Genomic DNA, 14,165 nt, shown 5'->3' on the forward strand with positions numbered 1-14,165 from the left:
CAGGGCCTATGTGGGGTGAACCCTGGCGGGGACAGGGGTCCCAGCTTCACCCAGGCACCCCATATGTGGGGCCACACCCCAGAACTGTGGCAAGCACCACCAGCCCCACAGGGCCACAGCCAGGACGCTGGGTCCTGAGCCCCACCATGGACCTCCTGAGCAGACCACCCGGGCAGTAGGCATGGAGGAGGGAGGGGCATGCTCCATGACCCTCTGAAGCTCTGTTCCCTCTGCTCAGAGCAGAGTCACATGTCCCCACAGGGGCCAGGGCCCAGTCAGATGGTGTAGGCCCCCACTCAGCTCAGGCCAGGACTCCCAGAGGAAGATGGAGAATGGTTGCCGGGTTGGGACCCAGTGCTGGCCGTGCATCAGGGAAGCTCCAGCCACACAGACAGGATCCAGCTCGGCCCAGGCCAGACTTAGCACAAAGCAGAGCAAGACGCAAGTAACCCTACCCTTATGTCTTTGACCGTGTCCTCCTATCTTATAGAAAACTAAGGTGGCACTCCTCAGTGATCTGGCAGCAGAGATGGGCCCCACCACACCCTGTCATCACCCTGTGTGTCACACACGGCACTGTCCCCGACCCAGCACAGCAGGCCACCCACTCTGTGCCCCGTGGGCGCACTGGCTCCCTGCGGCCTTGGCTCCTCCCAGCCAGTCCAGGGGTTTGCAGAGCTGCTGAATGGCTCCCGGGGGGTGGGACTTCTGGGGGCTCCCCGGTCTCTGCTCCCTGGACACCACCAGGAGGGAGACAGTGGTTTGTCCAAGCGTAGGTTTAGTTCCCTGGGGCAGGCCTCGGAGGCAGCCATAGCCTGGTGGGCTTGCCCAGCACAGGGCAGGGGCTGCGCCCCGAGGGCGGCTTCTCAGGCTCTGCTCTTTCTGCGGGGCGCGAAACAGCTGGCTCTCGTGGGCCCTTTTAATTTGCACTTCTCTGAGTACTAGTAAAATTAAGTACTTTTTGGCCACACATTTATTAACTGTATTTCCTCTTGTGAATTGCCAGTTCCTGCCTTTTTCCACGCATTTATAGACATCTTCACGACTTTCTGGACTTGTAAGAACGTCTCATGTCATACACGTAGGACACTCCACCATAGTTCCCGCAAACACTGAGAGCTTTACAGTTCTAGTACAAACATATGCTCCCTTCCCCCTCAGAGGCAACGCCCACACAAATGTGGAGGGCCAGCCTCATTTCTCGCTGGAGTCCCTCTGGGGGACCACCTGGCCCTGGTGTCTCTGAAGTTGGACAGTCCATCCTTCCTCGCACCCACCACCTGGGGTGCCAGGCCCTGAAGTGGCGGGAGACAAGCATTCAGCCTGAGAGTGCTTGGCGCAGCTGGACCAGGCCAGCCCCAATGGCCCACTGGGAGCCCCCAGCTGCTGCTGCTGAGTCGGGAGGCGGCCTGGCGGCTCTGCTCACCCAGCCAGCTGGAGAAGGGCGGGAAGGCTGAAGGCTGAAACCCCCAATGGTGGCTGTTGGTCATCACTACCTGCTCTGCTGGGCACAGGGACGCAGACGACCGGACACATGCAGTTTTACATGCCTCTTTCCTCCCATTATGGGAAAATGGGCCTTCCCTCCAATTTCCCGCCTGCCTGGAGCACGTGTTCTGACGAGTGAAGGGCAATCCGTGTAATGAGCTAAGATTTAAGTGCCAGCAGGAGTGCGACAGGGTGAAGGAGGGGCTGGGGTCAGAGAGACGCAGCGTGGGCGTGAAGGAAGCAGCTGGAAGCTCGGTGCCGGGAGGACGAGGGCCCAGGAGGCTGGATGGGGTGGCGTGGGTGAGGGCCCAGCAGCAGCTTCACACACAGGCTGAGGGAGGAGCCACCCTGGGCGACCCTCCCGAGGGGCACGCGCGGCCCCAGAGCCGGCCACTCCCACCAGGCCAGGCCTGAGCAGCACCTGTACCAGGCACAGAACGCGACTCACACCTGTGGAACCTCCAGGCAGATCCTTGGAGGCCTACTTTTTAAAAAACTTTATTATATGTCTTTTGTCGTCTTTGAAACTTAAGGGAAAACAATAATAACAGGAAAGGGCTTCTTTTATTTTCTTGAATGGCCCCTTCTCAATGAGCCCCAGGCCTCCAACCACAGCTGTGAGACCCTAGGGCAGGGAAGAGTAACTGTCTGCTGGCCTCCAATCCCAGGTAGGGCTTAATGCTTGTTGAATGAACGATTGAGCCCCTGGACCGCAGTGTGACCCAAGGCTGGCTGCTCGCTGTGACTACCAGCATCCGCCAGTGCTCCCCAGGCCGTCCTGACGGCATCTCTTCCTTGGAAGGCTCCTCGGACAACTAGGGAGAGCTGAGCTGCCGGGAAGCACGGGGCCTGTCCAACTCCAGCGTGTGTGCGAGCAATGACGGTGCATGACGTGAACCACAGGGGCTCCACAGCCCCAGCTGCAGCCTGGTCCACAGGAGCCGCCGGGAGGAAGCACACTCCATGGGAGGATTACTGCTTTAACATTACAGACACAAAAATGACTTTCCTGCTGGTTGGCTGCTCCAAATGGCACCCGCAGAATTCAGATGGCACACATTACTATGTATAAACAGTGTCCGTTGATCTCTACAAGTGTTTTCACTAAGGTTTTTTTTTAAATTAGTTTCCATTAAGTTCTAACCACAAATACTGAATCGGACTTGGTAAAAAGACCCTGCGTGACGACTGTGGGCATGGAGGCAGGCCGGCTGGCGGGTCTCACAGCTGTGGGGGACCTGCTGTGTGGGGTATCCCAGGCAGAGGGCACAAGGCCTGTCTGTGAGCTCAGGCGCTGCCTTCCTGCTGCCCTCGCCGGCCTCTGCGATGGGTCAGCACCACTGCAAGCCGGGCCGAGGGGAATGATGGTCGCTGAGCTGATGGCACTGCTCAGGAGCAGTGGTGCACTGTCCAGGGGCCGTGCAGCGTGGTGGGAAAGGCCTTGGCCTCAGGCATGGCCACTTCCTTTGGCCTGTGGCCTGAGAGTTTGGGAGCTGCCCACAGGAAGGGCTCCAAAATGCCTGTCTTCTTCCCCTCCAAAATGACAAACCACACACAGCAGATTTGGGTCTCTCTTGGCGTCAGTAACTATAAACTTTCCACATGCACCAAATCAAAAAGGCGTTCGAACATCGGCAGCTCCCAGCAGAGCAGAGCTTCCATCGAGGCCACCGCTCCACCTTGGAGAGCAGGGAGAGGCGGGCGCTGGGTGAGTGAGGGGTCCGTCACAAAGCAGCTTCTGCATGTGAGATCCGTCACAGGCAGGCCGCTGTGCGGTCTCCACCAGGAAGAACACAGTCACACACATGGTTCCCTACAGTTACAGCAGGAAATGGTCCCAGAGAACAGGCCTGCTGACCTCGGACCAGGCTTCTCCCAGGCAGACTGCATCCATGCTCAGCTCGCCAGCTCCACCCCAGGCTCCCAGCGCCAGCTATGCAGAGCCTGGGGTGGAGAGAGAGGAGCCCCAGGCCGCAGCCTACCCTGGGCTGACCTGCTCTTCCGTGGGCACCGTGGGCCCCACCATGTTTCCTCAGGCAGCACTCGCCTCCCTGCCGGTGGTCCACGCACACATGCTGTGCAGGTAGACTGACACGGAGCGGCTCATGTGGGGGCCTCAGTAAGGAGGTTGGATGGAAGCTGAGTGGGCCTCCAGTTCCTGAGGGCCAGGGCTTGCTGGCTCCACTTATACCATCTTGGAGGCTCAGAAGCGACCTCACTGTGGCTTGTTCACACAGGCGGATGACAGCAGCTCTTCTGCTAAGACGAAGCCGGAAGAAGAAATGGCTTCAGCGGCTGATTCCCACAAGTCTTGTCTCCCAGACCGAGGGGGCTCCCAAGGCAGGCCCGGGGCCACTCCCCAAGCTCTCTGGATGCCTGGAACCATGGCATCTGGGCTCTTCCCACAGTGGTAGGACTCCTGTGGCCCAGATGCACCAGAGTCTTCATCCTTCCCTTGAGAGAAGGACCCTTCCTGGGAGGCTGAAGATGCTGAGGGATACAACAGCTTCAGGTCCCAGTTTCCCACGGCTGCCATGCAAAGGCCCTCTGTCCGTTCTTTAAAACAAAATCTAAGCTAAACTGAAGCCGAGCTCCAGCTTTGACGTGCTAGCGCTCGGTCGTGTCCACTCAGACACCAGCCTGCTCCTCTCCTCCAGAGCCAGGGACTCAGGCCACAACTGGTTAACTGCGAGGCGGATCGGAGCCGCGGCCGCGCAGGCTGACTGTCTTCACTCAGCACCATAATCGGCACATCAGCAGACAGGAAATCCTCCTGCTGCGAGTTCCCAGTCTATTATCTGAGACACCTGGTGTGGGTGGGTGATTCAGAGACAAACAATGAGCGGGCCCCCTGCACAGCAATTAACTGCTTTAACTGCTAATGTGTTTAATCCACCACGTGGAGATCAAGGCTGCGCCGAGGAAGCGGCGCCGAGTCCTCCTGGGCTTCCAGACTGCAGGGCCGACTTTGCCATCCCTGGGTCCACTATCCTCACCAGCTCTGGTCAAGGCGCCGGGCACACAGGCAGCTGGGCCAGGCAGGCGTTCGGCCCCACACGGGAGCTCCTTGAGGCCTTCCCTCTGTGGTCACGGGGCACGAGGGGCATCCTCTCCTTTTCTGTTTTTAATATACGCCAAAGCCCAGCTTCTGTGGACACAGTGCTCGCTGCTGGGTGGGACGTGTGGTCCAGGAGCTGTTTGCTGTGCCAGCCGTACAGCCCCAGGGCGTTTTATTTCAACCTGGATTGCAGCATCCTTTATTGCCAGTAGAAATAACGCTTGGTTAAAGGCTTAGCGGAGTAAACCAGCAGAAAACATTCCCAGTTGTTAAACTGGAAAGTGGCTCCCGAATGTTTACAAAACCTGGCCCGGGAGTGAGCAGCAAAGTCAGCACATGCCCGTACAGCCCCAGAAGGCATGCCAGAAACCGCCGCCACCGCAGCGCCGCCTCGGGAAGCCAGGTCAAAGGCCAAGGACTGTGGAAAGCTTCCAGCCCAGCATCAATCACACTGGGCAGACTGAAAATACAGAAAATGCAACAGACTCTCAGTGGGGGAGGGCAGGCATGCGCACCAGGGGCCTGGCTGCTCGCCCAACAGGACCCGTCTAGAAGCTGGGAGGACCCCTAGGTTTTCTGCGGGCACAGCCCCTCACCCCCCGCGCCGCTGCCGTCAGCGTGGGCTCAGCCACCGGCTTCTGGGTGCAGGCCTGTGCTTCAGTCTGAAGCTCAAGACACGGGCGTGTGTGTGTGGCGCACGGAGAGACATCAGGGGACAAGAGGGAGGGCTGGGGGCGCAGACGGGAGGGAAGAAACTTGTCACCTCACTGTTTAGAATGGACTTTAAGACAATAAACGTCAGTTTACACTTCTGGGTCTCAGCACTTACACAGCCTTTCATGGTGTTCTTCAGAACAAACCTACTTAAAATTTACTTTTACGATATAATCAAGAATATTTCTTCTGATAACACAATTTTGTTCAACAAGCACTAGATTCACTCCAGGGCATTTCAGACCTTTTCCTTGGTCCTCAAATCTGCTCACGTTGACAGCACAAAAGTCCAGAGCTCCGGCTCCTCTGGAGCTGACCTCGTTTCTGATTTCCAGTCATTCCGAGCAACTCAGGACAGTCTTTTCAGAAGCGTGTTGCTCTGCGACACAGCCTGGCTCCTCCCGGGAGCCCCCTCAGGGGATGCCGGGACCTGGCTGGCCAGGGGACAGCCCCTCTGAGTGCTCAGTCAACACGCACTGAATTGATGACGACTGTGGCAGCCTGGCAGATTCTGAGCCCAAGCTCACTGCAGACACCCCTGCAAACTGGTAACACCCAGAAAAAGCAACACCTTGATCGCTCCTACTTTAACATGCAATTTGGCAGAGTGATTAGGAAGACAAGAATCCAGCCCCGGAAGCTGCAGGCATCAGGCAGGCAAGATGTCGGAGCAGGGCTGTTGCACGCACGTCCACACGCCCTCACTACAAGAACCCACTGACTCTCTGCACACGGAGCCCCTCACAGTGCCACCAAGCCCTCGCCACAGGGGCCTCACGACAGGCATGGGGCCTGAGCCCTCCGTCCTCCCTGGCCAGAGCTGGCCAGGTGCCTTTCCTCAAAGCCCATTCCCCCCACTCAGCCCAGCCCAGGACAGGCCCTGGGCACGGGTCTGCCCGACTACATTCTCACTCTGCACCTTGCTCCTCAGCAGGGCGGGCTGGGCTGCAGGGAGGGCCCAGCCTGGGAGGCAGTGTGTCCACTAATGTCGGCAATGGGCCAGTTCTGCACCACACTCGCTCAGCTTCCCTCTATGAAAAGCTGGACCCGGGCCCCTCAGAGAACAGGATGAGAATAGCCACAGGCAGGCCAGGTGGCAGCCACCCCACAGCTGGCTGGGAAGGGCCCACGGCCTCTGTCCCATCACCGTTTGCTGTCTTTGGAAATCTGAAAAGCATGACTTCTGGAAAGGCCAGCAAGATGCCTACTCCCAGCACATGATGACCTGCAGGGCTCAAAGCAACTCACGGGGAAGGATCAGGACTGATCCTGGGCTGTTATAACAGCCCAGGGGGTGCGCTCTGTGGTAGCCAACCACCGGAGAGCCAGCCAGGATGAGGGGAGCCTCCGGAGGCAGCAGGGAGGGGAGGTGGTATGCTGGTCTCTGCTTGTGGGTGCGCTCGTGTGTGTGTGCCCGCACGTGTGTGCGCATGTGCAGCTTGGTGCAACCTTACCTATGGCCCATAGGACAGTATCAAAGGTGCCCACGTCCTTCTTGCCAGAGGCGAGGTCCTCCCAGATGACCTGGAGCTGGCCGTCCGGGAGCCTCCCCACCCTCGAGGGGGTGCAGCCCCTCAGGAACCGAGTGCCATGAGATGCCATGTACTCAGTGACCAGGGAAGACATTTGCTGCAAAACACAAGAGGACATGCTGTGAGGACCAGGTGGCAGTGAGAATGTCACTACTGATGACTGGCAAGAGAGCACCGGGCCCCCCGCATGCCTGAAAAAGCCCTGGGGGGGCCCAGATGGGTCTGTCCAAAGGAGAAGGTTCAGTGCCCATACCCCTTCTGCTACACGGCCTCGTGCCAGCCACCCCGTCTCTGACTCCCCTTGCTATCTGTGGAGCTGAAGGCTGAGCTGGGAGAGAATCTGGTGCCCCCTCCTCCCATTGCCCAGCTCGAAATCCAAGGACCCTAGGCCCTTCAGTTAGGATGCACTTGACCTTTTGGTGCTTCTCTAGGTGTTAATTAACTAAGTCTTCACTGAAAGCAATGACAAGGGAAGCATTTCCTTCTCCCGGGATCTCTGCCCTGCCTGAACTAGATGGTGCTCAGCTGTCCCCAACCCCTGACCCCTGTTGAGTGCGGTCAGCAACTCTGCCATGGAGGTGCTGGACATTAGGTGGGCACCTCTGCTCCCCACCAAGAAACGCAGGGGTAGCGGTTACAGCATGGTGGGGGAGGGGGGGTCTGCAGAGAGGGGCCCAGCTCCTGGGGCCACTGTGGGGGTTTGCATAGGCCAGAGGTGCAGCCAGCCAGTCTCTTCTTTCAGGAGAAAATCAAAGTCACTGTTTAAATCCTCAGCTGAACCAGCTCATTTAGGGACCATTACACCATGAGGAGCCCTGCCTGTCTGGAATTGTCACCCTGGTCACAGGAACAGATGGCTAGGCCACCTGTCCCTCCTGGATCCCTCTGGTGAGCCCAGACGTCCCTGTCACAGTCTGAGGGGGATCTGCTGGGCCCTCACGAGGCAGAAGGCTGGTCCATCACCCCTTGGCCTGACACTGGGGCTGCACGTTCTTGGTCACCTGGCCTTGCCACGGCGCCTGTCCCAGGGCACATGTGGAGCCTGTCCCCTCTCCTCTCCTGACTCTCGCCTAGGTGACCCCACCATCTCCATGTGCCAATGACATGCAGCCTCTACTCAGGCACTAGACTCACCTGCCAGGCGCTCCTCCTGCTCATGTGGGCTTCACTATCCCACCCACCAGCCTCGCCCTGCAGCCCAGCCTCTCACGCTCCAGCCCCTCGGCAGTCCCAGAGGCACCCTCCTCCTGCCCCTCCACAGTCCCTTGCTGGGAACTGCACCCCTTCCATGGGTCTCCAGCTTCAGCCCTGGCTCAGGGCCAAGGCGCATCTTCCCAACAGCCCTGGTCGCTGCGGGCCCTCTGCCTCTCGGGCCTCGCCTCTGTGTCCGGCCATGCAGCCTCCTCAGGGTCCTGTCTGTTGCCTGGCATACTCTCCCCTCAGCCGGAGGCTCAGAGGCCTTCCCTGGATGCTGTGTCCCCGGGCAGGCACTCACTGCCTGTGTGCTGAGTGAAGCAATGGGCGAGAGACAGCTGCAGGGACAGCGGCCCAGGCCTGTAGGACGGAGCAGGCCTCCACCCTGGCCCGATGGGGCGGAACCTGGAGCCCACATGCTTGGGCCCAGGGACAGACCGTGGCCAAGGGGCTGTATGTGTGGACTGTGGTGCCTTTTCCTTCACGGGGGCGCGGGGGGCCTGACATCTTGACGACGTCCCCAGACTTGGATTTTGACAGGGGACTTTTGAGAGGTGGGGAGAGTTTTCAGTTAAAAAAACCTCCACGTGCTCCACACGCGGACAGCCTGCCCCCACGCTGGCCCACGTGTCAGCCAGCGCACGGGAGCGGGAGGCTGCCAGGAGAACCAGGTGCTCACTGGCTCTCCATCACGTCTTTTCAGTAGATGGCGGGTCTGTCACCTGCCAAGCCATCGCCAGGCCTCACCCATCTGCCCTTGGCGAGGCAGCGCCCTCAGGCTCCAGAGGGGCAGTGCGGGGACGGCAGCGCTTCTGCCCCACGCGCCTGCCGCTCCCCAACGGGGCGACGGGAGGGCGCCAGGCCACAGGCACCCCAGGGCTGGCCCCTGCTTGCCACACGCCCACGGGCATTTTATCTTTCACAATCTCCTCATTGAACTCCAGGGCCGGTTTCTACAGACCAGACCTCCCTCACAGCCCACCCCTGCGCCTGCCCAGCCGGGGCGGCCCCTCGGGGCACAGAGCCACAGGGCAGGCGATCGGCCCATGACACACTACCTGGTCGAAGCCCCGGAGGGGGATGCTGCGCACCATGACGGTGGCGTCCAGTCCCAGCCCGGTGAGGAAGCCGGCACACTCCAGGGCCACGTCTGCCAGGGGCGGGCTAAGGAATGCTGACGGCGTCTGACCTGGGGAGCCCGGTGCCCGCGGCACCCCCCGCCAGCTCAGAGACCCTCCACATGCCACCCTCAGAGCATCCCGGGTGAGCGGAGGCTGCAGCAGCCACAGCCCCGCGGCTCCCTCCAGCGTCAAGAGCCAGGCGGCATCTGCCTCCTCGGGCACCTGTCCAGGCCCCCTGCAGGCCTGTCAGCCTCCAGGCCAGGCCCACTGCCCAAGGGGTCCACATGGCGATGGAAAGGCAAAGCCTCCTCCATGAGAGACACGAGGCTGCCGTCAGCGCCGCCCCCTTCCCCCGCTGGCCCACTCCTGCCCCGGGGAGCTCCCTGTCTCGTCACCAGACCCTCCCTGAAAGGAGGATGTGCCCGGAGGGGCTGCCCCCAGGGAGGGCCGCCTGCCTCATGTGGCTCAGGGAAGCCTCCAGGAAGCCCCGGCCACAGGCATTGGCCTCACGCCATCCGAGCGCCCTGTGAGGGCCCGGCCCTGGGCGGCAGGGCGCCCCCGACGGAGACGAGAGCAGGGCAGGGCTCTGGGACCAGGCTTCCACTCAGGGCTGCAAGCACAGCCGTCTGTCACCTGCATGCGAGCAAAGGATACAGCTGGCCCCGACCACCAACCTGTTGGAGGAACGGACAAGAGAAAGGACAGAGGTGAGGCCCTCATGTGGCCCAGCACGATGCATGAGCAGCCGTCCCCAGTGCGGCTCTGTGGCGGGGAAGGCCTGCAGCCTTCGCAAGGTGCTCGGTCAGCTGATGCATCACGTTGGATGAGCCAGCTGAGGCGAACTGTTCAGACAGGTTGTCCCAAGGCACAAAACCTACTTCCCAGGGGCTCCAGCTGTGAAACACGACATGACAAACACTGTCACGGAATCAGGAAATGGCCCAGTGGTGAAAGATGTGAGTGGTCAGTGACAAAACAGCACATGTCACGTGAAAGGCCCCAGCAGCGGGACCCACACGGATCCCACAGAGGTGTTGAGAAAAGCCTGGTGAGAAGCAGCAGAAAGGTTTTCCTTCTGTCCTGAGGTAAGCTCTGCCACAGGGCCCCTCTGGACCTCTCACGGCCAGGGTGGACACAGAGATGCTGTGCAGGAGGCGGAGGCACCGGACAGCGGGGGACTTCTGGGAAAGCATCATCTGTAGGCAGGACACTCTGGGGCCAGCAGGCCAGGCCAGGCTCGAAGGCCCACACCCACCAAACACAGACCCAGAGCCAGGAGAGCCAGCTCCCCTGAGAAGGGTGCAGGCACCTGAGGGGAGAGGGGACACAGGACAGTGGGACACAGCAGAGTCATTTAAAATATTTGCCCTTGAAGGCCAGCCCCGTGGCCAAGTGGTTAAGTTCACCTGCTCCACTTCGGCAGGCCAGGGTTCGCTGGTTTGGATCCTGAGAGCGGACATGGCACGCTCATCAGGCCATACTGAGGCGGCATCCCACGTGCCCATCTAGAAGGACCCACAACTAAAATATACAACTGTGTACTGGGCGGGGGTTTGGGGAGAAAAAGCAGGAAAAAAAAAAGAGGAAGACTGGCAACAGTTGTTAGCTCAGGTGCCAATCTTTAAAAAAAAAAATTGCCCTTGTAGTATCAATCCCCTCCTGTTGTTCAGCTCCAGACACTTCATGCATGCACACACACATGCACACAGATGCACACGCATGCACACACACACATGTGCACAGAACCTAACACAGAATGGAAACTCCAGCTCAGGCAGCGACGTGTGGGTGGGCTTGTCAGATCACCCCTCCAGCCTTTGAGCAGAGGAGGCGATGTCAGGATGGATAAGCGCAGTGTCAGCACTAATCCCGGCAGGTACTAGTGAGATAATCCATTCAGAAAGCGGCGCACCCCATGGAGCAGCCCTGCAGGTGCCCTGCGGGAAGCAGCTGGCACACGGCCTCCTCGCAGGAGCTGGGGACAGAGGCACCGGGTTTCACATCTGGACTGAGTGGACAAGCTCGGCTTGTGAGGAAGTCGAGGGGGATGCTGGGACCCACCCAACAGGAGCGCAGACGTGCACTCGGGACTCCACATGGCTGGCAATGCCTAAGAACCAACACACAGGTGCACACGTGCATATATAACACAAACGTCTACATGCAGGTACATTTTCAAAACTACGAAAGCTGACCTTTCTGGAACTGGGTGCCCATGGTGAAAAGTATAAGCCTTTCTTTAAGATATGAAATTATGAGTTACTTAAAATACAAAGTCTTCAGCCGCTTTGAATATCCTGCCCTAAATGTAAGAACAAGGTTGGGTAAAAGCATCAGTGCCCACACTCAGTGCCTCTGCTCCCTGCTTCCAGTGGTGGGGATGGCGGGGGTCGACTGCCTCGTGGGCAGACGTGCTGTGCAGGGGCCAGGTGGAGCCCCTCTGTCACCACATGGGCTACCCCTGCCTGTCTCAGAGCCTCCCTGTCTCTGTAGAGCAGACCCTCCTACCCAGGGTGGGCTAGGTACAGCCTGCAGCCTACAGGACAGCCCAGGCCCTCATACCACTGCCCTATCCAAGGCAGCAACATGGTCTCCTGATTTTGACAAAAACATTTTGTTTCTGCAGCCCACGGGTGCCTCCCCAACCTCCTGTACTACGCGGACAGGGAGCTAGACAGAGAGGCAGGGCCGGCAGGCGCCAAATCCCCAGCTCCTCCCACGGAGCCCCCTCAGCACCCTGGGCCTCCCACTCCCACCTCAAAGTCATGGTGCCCCCACCCCTCAGGCCACCAGCTCTGAGTCACCGACAGAGGGCTCATCTGGGAGGAGGCAGGCGCCAGCCAGCCATTCCTCTGTGGGTGTCCTTGACCGAACGTGTGTGACTGGAACCTCACACACGAGCAGGCATCCCGCTTGTGCTGAGGGTAACTTTGGGCCTCTTCTTGTCTTCATGAGCAAAGATTACCAACACTCTGCGCTCCCCTCAATTTATCAAATAATGATTATTCTTTGAAGAATGCAGGATCCAAGAACCCAACCAGAGAACTCTCTTCAGATGGGCTAAAGCAAGATGCTGGAGCAAAAATGGAGACAGATACTACAGCCCCCAGATCCCGAGGGCTGGAGGGCACCAGAGACCAGGCCACCGTGTTGTTTTTACAGGTAGCCTTGAAACTACAGCTCAGCCTACCCTGGCCGCTGGAGACCCCTGGCCTGGATGACCATGGAAGACGGTGGTGCTGGCAGCCACAGAAATTAGGGACCAGCTTGTGGGGTCTGGGGGCAGGGCCCGAGTGAGCCCGAGGGCTGGATAACTCGCCTTATCAGTACGTCGAGAGACGGAGACAGGGGCACCGGCCCACGCTGGAAGTCACTACCTGCACCCTCACAGCCTGACTCACTTGTCTGTGTGTTCTGGGCAGCTCCACTCTCTGTGCTTGTTGGTGTGTGAACGTGTTATGCGAAGGTATAACTACGAGGGGCTTAGCCTGATCACACGGCAGGCTTTCTTGTTCAAAATCTGAAGGGGGAGGAAGCAGAAACAAAAGACTTACTTCAGGCTCATGAAGCCTCGGCTTAAAGAGCTCTCCACCTGCCTCTCGAGTTTGAAGGCCCCTGATCCACTCCCCAAGGGGACACCCACACAAAGTGAGGGCTCACAGCGGCAGTGGGCCCCTTGGCAGTCTCACCAGTGCAGGAAATGCCAAACGGGCTGCCAAGCCCAGGTGCCCCAGGGAGGCAGCACAGGGGGCCCCAAGGCCTCCTCCCCGGTGGGGCTGGCTCTGAGCTTGCCTGGGACTGCCAGCTCCATCCCTCCCCGCTAGGGCCTGACGCTGGGCCCACCACCACCAGCCAGAGCCTCTATGTTCCGGCCCTGTAACAGATGCCACCCTGAGGCTCTGGCCCTGGGAATCATGCCACTTCGAGGAGGTGCATTCCTCAGCCTCTGCGCCCTATGCGTCTCAGCCACAGGGACACGCATGGGACGCTCAACGGCTTTAACCAGCTGGTAGCCAAGTCCCAGCAGATGGCTGGTCCCTCCTTTGCTGGACACGTGATATCACACCAAACGAATGTGGAGGTTAAACAGAAAATGCAAAAAGCCACAGTGAGTTTTCCTAAATAAATGGCTATGGTTCTTCGCGAGATAAAATTTACTTCTCCCTCTCACATTTAGAAAGAGAGAAAAATGATTACAGTGCTGGTTGGCTTCTGGACTTAACAATAAGGGTCAAACGAAAGCTCCTTCCACAGCCACCTCTGCAGGCCGCGTAGAGTCCGCCCGTCACAAGGCTGCCGCTGCCTCCCAGAGCCCCGGGCCCACGAGAGGAAGGGGCGGGCTGGGACACAGCTGAGGAGAGTGGGCAGGCCAGGCTGGCGCACAGGTCGGGCAGCGCGGGAGGGGTGGGGCAGTCCCTCGCTCTGCAGACCTTCAAGGGCACCCGGGCTACCTGGGTGGGCAGCAGAACAACAGGGTCCTGGCTGTTATCTGGAAATGGCAACTCAGTCGCCTGTAGGTCCAACGTGGGGGAAGAGCCACCCCAGGTGGCTCCGGCCTCATTCACGTCCTTGTTGCTGTCAGAGAAAGGTGGCAACACCAAAATCTGCCCAAAGCCGCCAGCTCAGAGCCCCACTCTGCAGAGAGCTGGCCTCCAGGCACCGGGTAGGCCCAGGCACACACGCACCTGCCGCCAGGGAGTGAGGGCATCTGCAGGAGAGCGACCTCGGTTTCCCACTGTTAGGGTACCTGAAGAGTCACAGGAGGCGGGGACCAGAGGATCCTGGCCTGGGCAGGCTGGGCAGCCAGGCCCAAGCCCCCAGCAGGCGGCCTGGCTGCAGAAGCCTGGCAGGGAGGCGGCCCTCCAGGCGGGCAAGGAGATCAGCAGGCGTGGGGTGGAGGCGGAGCCAGGTTGCTCGGGGTGCACTTGGATCCAGACACTCAGGGCCTGCCTCCTCCTCCGTGAAGGAATCGGGGAGTAGGCCCACCCTGCTCCCTCCACCTGCCAGGGGGTGGCTGGGCTGAACAGCTGGGCTGCATGTCACCTCCAAGCCTCCCCC

The 14,165-nt window shown here is 59.7% G+C and overlaps 1 protein-coding gene across 1 annotated transcript in view; it reads right to left on the bottom strand.

Annotated features, from left to right (window-relative positions):
- Nucleotides 1-14,165, bottom strand: part of TXNRD2 (thioredoxin reductase 2) — a 47,016-nt gene that overhangs the window by 11,994 nt on the left and 20,857 nt on the right. Inside the window, exons 8-10 of the mRNA XM_046640479.1 lie at nt 9,762-9,781; nt 9,045-9,136; nt 6,715-6,889 (exon numbers count right to left, since the gene is read on the bottom strand). Of these exons, the coding sequence (XP_046496435.1) occupies nt 6,715-6,889; nt 9,045-9,136; nt 9,762-9,781 (287 nt within the window). The remainder of the gene's footprint in view (nt 1-6,714; nt 6,890-9,044; nt 9,137-9,761; nt 9,782-14,165) is intronic.

Source organism: Equus quagga, chromosome 15 (genome assembly GCF_021613505.1).
Source record: "Equus quagga isolate Etosha38 chromosome 15, UCLA_HA_Equagga_1.0, whole genome shotgun sequence".
NCBI lineage: Eukaryota > Metazoa > Chordata > Mammalia > Perissodactyla > Equidae > Equus > Equus quagga.